General features: G+C 37.1%; 1 protein-coding gene across 1 annotated transcript; it reads left to right on the plus strand.

Moving 5' to 3' along the window:
- Positions 1–5,632: 5,632 nt before the first annotated feature.
- LOC120590135 (hemoglobin subunit epsilon-1) lies at positions 5,633–7,081 on the plus strand. The gene is made up of 3 exons (XM_039847769.1): positions 5,633–5,727; positions 5,850–6,072; positions 6,910–7,081. Exons 1-3 carry the CDS (start codon positions 5,636–5,638, stop codon positions 7,036–7,038), a joined length of 444 nt encoding a protein of 147 aa, XP_039703703.1. The 5' UTR covers positions 5,633–5,635; the 3' UTR covers positions 7,039–7,081.
- Positions 7,082–7,353: the final 272 nt, after the last annotated feature.

The following is a 7,353-nucleotide window of genomic DNA, read 5'->3' on the forward strand; positions in this document are numbered from 1 at the left end:
CCTCAGTTCTATATGAATTGGTTCTTCATCATTTATTGGTATCCTCTCAAGTGGTCCCCTTATAGTAAAGAAATCCCAGCCATGCTGTTAAAATTAACAATGCCTTTCTGCCCTTGTCCCCATTGCATGCTATCCCTCATTCCAATCAACTTTTCCTCTATAGCACTTAATATTATTTGGTATATACCATATATTTTACTTGCTTATTTACTATCAACTTCGTGAAAACAGGGTTTTTTTTGGTTTTGTTTTTTACTTTTGTATTCTTAGCACTTCTGCAGTGTTGAATGAATGAATGAATAGTCAAATACGCATACAACTGTAAGTACAAAGACATATATACACACATCCACTGCTACACACATACGAAGAAATCCATGGAGTAATACTGAGAGAGGTAGAGCCAGCTGGAACTAATAATTTTAATTATTTGATCACATAATAATTTTAATTATTTGATTACATTGAGTTCCAAGATATGGCCCTTTTGCTTTGTAGGTGGAGATTGGCTTTTGCAGATTTATTCTGGCCAAAATTGTAGGCACACAAGACTAAAATAGAAACCAGGGTACTTATTTATTAATTTACATTGAGATTTATAACCTGAATACTCATTTCTATGTGAACAATAAATTATTACTTTACATCAATCAAGAAAAAGTCAAGGGAAAAATCTGTATGGAGGCAGGTAGCTGAATGCAATCATGCCAAGTAATCAGCTTGCCAAGGGGGTCAGATATGGCTTATTCATCCATCTTCATAGGAAGAATAACCTCGGCCTGAACACAAGTGTTATGTGAGGTTCAAAACATCTCTAGACTACAGAGTAACCTTCCTTTTTTCTATCCTTTCCTTCTTGGCCAATTCTCTATGATCAACACACTTTTGCTTATATAACAGAACATTCCATAAAATTACAGTTAGGAGGTTCTGGCCTGAAAGTCATTTTGTCTCTTTCAGGTGACTTTGAGTTTCTTTTTTGTCACTAAATTGCTTTTCAATCTCAATTCAATTTAGAGAGTGCAATTTATTCCCCTGGTTTCTTAGGCCTTGCACAGTTATATTTTGGCAATACTCACTTATTTATAAACACACACACACACACACACACCAGCATAATTATTAGGCAGTTAATCATTTAAGACCCTCATACACAAACCCACAATCTCTTAAATTTATCTACTTATTTAGGAACCAAGTCTTTGAAGGCAGTAAGACAAGCACTCTGACTCTCACTGTCTTTAGCTGGTCCCCTCCCTTGCCACAGCTCTGTGTAGTCCTGAGCCCTTATCTATACTCACAGTTTCTGACCCCACCCAGCTATCACCAGTTCAAGTCTCCAGAAGGGAGAAAAAAAACCCCACTGGATATGCCTGTTTCTGATAATTAAAAACAAAACAACAAAATAAATGCCCCAAAAACTCCAGAAAAAAAATGAATGAATAACAAACAGAAGAATAAAAAGTAGAAACAAAACAAACAAAACAAAAACAAAAGTATAGGGAAAGCTTGGTGACATTAGGGACTGAACGAGGCTCCTGAACAGAGAAGAGATACATATACTACCTTGTTGATGTAGGAACCTAAGAAGCATTCTTTTCCCTAGGATGCCTCAGACTTAATACAATAGAGGTTGTGAAAGTTTAGTTCCAGAAAGAATGCTTCTGGGGCTAGAATTAATTAGCAAGAGCTAAAAGCATTTGTGGATGGAGTAATCATTAACTGTCCCAACTAGGTTATACAAAAATCAGTCCTGGTTTTTCATAATTCCTCATGGTAGATGATCTTGTTCATGAGTGGGGATCTAACCACAATCATGACTGCTTTCATTTAAGCCATGTTTACTTACTAAACCTCAAATTTATCCTTTTCCAGAAAGATGCAGATTTTTTATTCAGGGGACATGCTGTGCTATAGCAATACCAAATACCCAAAGTACTAAGATAGTACACTTAGATTTTTTTAAAAAGTCATTAACATCATTTTAGAATTCAAAAGTCACCAAGTCAAGGACCTTCCAATCTTCTAGCAGAGAGGTGGAATCTTAGCATAGAATTGGATCTTTTTTTCTTTCTTTTCTGAATGAAGAATTATAAACCCTATACCTAGAAGAGTCCTATTTGAATTAACCTTAGATGGAAATTTAACTATTAAGTTTATGTATAATTCAGAAGTACTACGTTCAAACAAAGTTGATAAATTTCTACTTGACTTAGGTCTTGGGTGAGAGCCATGAGATATGTACCAATGACTTATGGTTGTACAGGAAACTGAGAAGAGGGAAATAAGAAAGCTCTGCCATTCTTTCTGACTATTCCAGAGAATTTTTCTATGTTGTTCTGAGTTCATAGGATACATCAACAATACTATTTAAAATAAACAGAAACACTAAAAATTTCCCAGAATTTTAATCATAAAAATAATGAAGGCAATTTTACTTAATGTCAAAAGCATCAAGGAAACCAAGAAAGCAAAGCTACATTTCAAGGAGAAATGGAAAATGTATGACTTTTCTAAATTTCCAGATTTAAGCTTTAATCTTCAAGGTACATCATGTAGAAAAGTGCAATAACTGAATGCTCTAGGTTTCCATTTTCCCTTCCCAGTGAAGATTTGTCTTGCTTGATTAACATTCACACATATCTCTGGCTATGCCTTAAACATAGAGGTAAATCAAACCGCCAATGCCCATGCTGTAAGCTGCCAATTGAAAGAAGTCACTCTGAGAATGAGACCCAGCTCTGGTTCAGTTACCTACAACCTTTGTGAGAGAGGATGCAGAGACAATGTTTAGAAAGTTGTAGTGTTGCCTGACCACAAATTATGGTCTATTTCCTCATTCTTTGCAATCATACCAGAAAATGCTCATTTGCTTCCTGCATTGCAGCTACAAGAATTTTTTGCTACTCATGACACCCAATTTATTTTAGGCTAATGTAACACCTAACACAACCTTTGATCACATCTATTTCTATTGTAAGAATATAAATTCAGATGCATACTGAAAGCAGACTAACTGATATCTCTCTAATCAAGAATTCCTAAGCAGCTTTTTGTACCTTCGATGGTTGATAAACCTTGTTTATAATTTTCCAATTTTAAACTTAAAAATAAAAGAACATATTGGTGGTGAAGAATAACTTTTGAAGTAATTTTTCACAGATAATACTATGAGAAACATGCAGTGAGATCAAAGACCTATTTCATTTACTAACAATATAATTTATATAATTGTTGACACTAATAGCACCACCTAAAGATAATACAATATTTGACTCGGTGTTATTATACATGTCACAGATTAATAAACAAGATTTTAGAAAATACTTTATTTTTCCCTGCTGAGAAGAGGAATCTTACATTTCTTAAAATCATGTATGACACTTATAAAAGTACAAATGCTACAGGAAATAATCTTTATATATTTCAGAGTTTCTTTTCAAAAGTACTTTTATTTAAAACTTTGTTATAATTTTTTTATTTTATTGATTTTTAAGTAAATTTATAAGTAAAAAATGACTTCATAACTGGTTATTTTTTTCTGAAAATTTAATCTTTCTAACATATCCTGAATAACAATGTCACTTATCTCTCTAAACTGGGGTTTTCATCCAGGAAAGGAAGGCAATAATCATAGTATTCCATAGGAGAAATAAATAAAGTACTTCAAAATGAGCAGTCGAGATAATTGAGCTTGAATGAATAGCATTAGCTTGAATGAACAAGCATCTAAGTAATAATGAGACTATACTCTGTCTTACTGACTTCAGAATCAGAATTCATAAGCCTTGCATTAAGCTATAGATATGATGCCTTTCAACCTTGTAACATTTCTTTAAAGTTCTTTTACAAACCTTTAGCAAGAAGAAAGCAAAGGATAGGCCAAATTTCTGGAGGCAAGCCAGCTCTGGTCTCAAAGGCCACCACTAGAAGAAGAGTTATGAGCCCCGCAATTGGTGTGAAGGCAAAGGAGGAGGATCAGCCTCATATTCTGAATTTAAGATAAAACTGGTGTCCAAGCTCTGAACTGGAAGGAGAATGAGGGTCTGCTTCATAGAGTCTGCTTCAAAGAGAGGCTTGTTTCCCAAACCCTGGGTCTTGACAGACCTGAGTCTTATTCCCTGGCTTTTGGCAATGTCTGATTCTCACACTCAAGGTCTAAGAAAAGGTCACGGTTCTCAGACTGGATCTATAGAAAATTTACCTTGGAAACTTAGAGCTCTATCTCTATGAATTAAAAAAAAAAACACACACACACATACACACACAATTATTTACCCAAGGGCTATTCTTCATTGAGTAGCCAATTGTTTCTTGTTTATTTATTGTTATCCTACTTCAGAGATTGAATATTTTCTTTTTTGCCCTAGACTTGTCAACCTAGGCTATGTGGTCTAACTCAGGAAGTCTTTCCTGTCTTTCATAAGAGAGAAAAAGCTAGGAAACACTTGTGAGGGTCACAACCCAGGAAAACTGGTCCACTAAAGACAGATTTAATTATATACTTATATAATGCTTTTCCTTCACCATTCCTCACTATCATGTCAACTGGACACAGGTATAGTAACAATAGATTGCAACTAAAAAGTTATCAGTGCAGACTCTATTTTATGATGAGTTCTTAGGGAAGTCCAAAGTCTTCAAAAACAAGAACTCTAGAGAAATTTGAAGCCTCTGACATCAATGGCTACAACAAACATTAAACAGACTCCAATTCCTAGCCTGATTAACATTGATTTATTTCTCAGTTTGATCAGAAAGCTTAGTTTTAAATAATTTCAGACAAAAAATAATAATAATTTCAGACTCCTCAGCTGTCTCATTAATGTAAAGATGTATAAGTAGGACAGAAAATCAAGAAGAGAGCACAGAGCATCTCCTCCAAATAGCCCTGTAGTCTCAGAGAAATGGACAAAGAGAGGGTACCCAAGAAGTGCGGGATATAAGTTTATTCTGTCCATCCTCTCTGTGAAATCACCCTCAGGTATTGTACTTTAGGTCCTAGTCCTATTTTGGATCCCTTGCTACTCTGTTCACCTTCCTGAAGTAATCATGTATGTGTTTTGTCTCCTTCAGAAAACTAAGAACCAGAGGCTTGGTTATATGTCACTCCTTAAGAGAACTAGAACTGGTTGAGATTCTGGCACAAATGCATTTTTCTTGACCCTATTCTTGTCCTTGTCACCATCTTTAACCCAAATATTAACTGTTTTGACTGGAACTCTTTCCTTATCTTGGGCTTAGCTCCTCTCTATGGGTCTCCCTTGGAGAAGGAAAATGGGAGAGTTGGAAGTCATCCTAGAGGATGACATGGGAAGACAAGTGGGGAATGAATAAAAAATTGTGTTGAAGATGAAGGAAGAGTCAACAAAGGAATGATGTCGGAGTCAACAAAGGAAAGATGTCTCAGGAACCAAATAGATTATCACAAACCAGCATTCTTCATTGCTGACCCTTTCCTGACCTGTCTCCACCCCTGAGGGACACAGTTCAGGCTTGACCAATGATTTCCAAGTACTGCAGGGGACAAGATGCCAGAATATCAGCCGTAAAGAATAAAAGGCCACCCCTCCAGCAGCAGACTTACCTGCTCCTAACACTTCTGTGATCACCATAAGCTCTCAGACCTGACATCATGGTGCATTTTACTGGTGAAGAGAAGGCTGCTATCACTAATGTGTGGGGCAAAGTGAATGTTGAAGAGGCTGGAGGCGAGGCCCTGGGCAGGTAGGAACTGGGGTTCAATGCATGGGAGAGGATGGTGAATATATGCATGAAAAACTGACTAGGAAAATCTTTTAAGATTTTTGTAAGTCTGATCTTCCATTTGCCACGGTTACATCTCATAGGCTCTTGGTTGTCTACCCCTGGACTCAGAGGTTCTTTGACAACTTTGGCAACCTGTCCTCTGCCTCTGCCATAATGGGCAACCCCAAGGTCAAGGCCCATGGCAAGAAGGTGCTGACCTCCTTTGGAGATGCTATTAAGAACTTAGACAACCTCAAAAGTGCCTTTGCTAAGTTGAGTGAGCTGCACTGTGACAAGCTGCATGTGGATCCTGAGAACTTCAGGGTGAGTTCAAGAAATGTTCATGTTCTCTTTTTGTTTTTTTCACTTTGAGACAATAATAAAAGTAGAGTCTTTGATTGGGAAAACTAACGAAGATCTCAGAAAGTATGGGTTATGGTGTTAGGAGGGCAGATCTCCAGTGGGCATAACCAAGGCCACCTTGATTCAGGAATAGTGATAATAAAGAGTGCAAGGTAGCCTGAGTTTGCTTAAAACTTTTCAGAAACTTTTATCAGAACTGGATGTGTTTATCGTAGAGAACAACATCAAAGAACAGCAAGCTTGTTTAAGGGGGAATGGAATTTGGCTTTTGGTAGATAAAGGCCTTTCTCAAGAAAGAGAAAATGCCTTCCTTATTTTTTGTGGTTCCTGATGACTAAAGTTTAGGAAGAAATTTTGGAGAAAAACATTTTAGACAGAATGTCTCAAAAATACAACTTTTTAAAAATGTGTTCAATTACTTGATGGTATTGTGACCAAGTGGAGGCTTGTACTAGCATTGGTTGGAGACTTTAACTAATGCACTCTGAGAGCCCATGAAGCTCTGAAATCCTCTGAGTACAGGAATTAGACAATTGAGAGAGGAAGGGAGAGGCAAATAAAAATGGTGAAATGGGAGTGAGGGTGGGGATATAGGTAGGCAGAATGTTGAATGGAGGGCTCATAAAAAATAATTGAATGTAGGGACTAGGGACTAGTTTATTGTATAGGCACAACCTTTGGAGAAGTGTAAGGTGCAGAGGTAGCAGGAAGTATAGTTTTTAAGCCATTTTATTCTACACTTCTTTTTGGAAGCTTCTACTCAACATGCCTATTTGTCATTTTGTCTTTCACTAACAGCTCCTGGGCAACGTGCTGGTGATTATTCTGGCTTCTCATTTTGGCAAGGAATTCACCCCTGATGTGCAAGCTGCTTGGCAGAAGCTGGTGTTGGGTGTGGCCAATGCTCTGGCCCACAAGTACCACTGAGTCCTCTTTCCAGTTCACCAGTGCTCGTTTGTGTCCCCATGCCTTCCTTCTGCACAATGGGACTGGGTTCTGGTATTAACATCACAGCTTCTGTTTAATAAAATAAATTCTATTCAGTAATCAGAAATTAATATTGTATCTTCTCCATCTTTTACTCTTGCGTTAAAGGAGAAAAACTTCATTGGCTGAGGGGTGGGAAGAGACATAGGAAGAAATGAGAGCTCTTCCGAGAAGTGTGTATTTAGAAGGATTTTACAGGGTCTGGGAGGATGGCAAGATGGAGAAGAAGTTTTCTGGAGTGAAGAAAGTGTTAGT

This window comes from Pteropus medius, unplaced genomic scaffold, assembly GCF_902729225.1.
Source record: "Pteropus medius unplaced genomic scaffold, Ma_sr-lr_union100, whole genome shotgun sequence".
NCBI lineage: Eukaryota > Metazoa > Chordata > Mammalia > Chiroptera > Pteropodidae > Pteropus > Pteropus medius.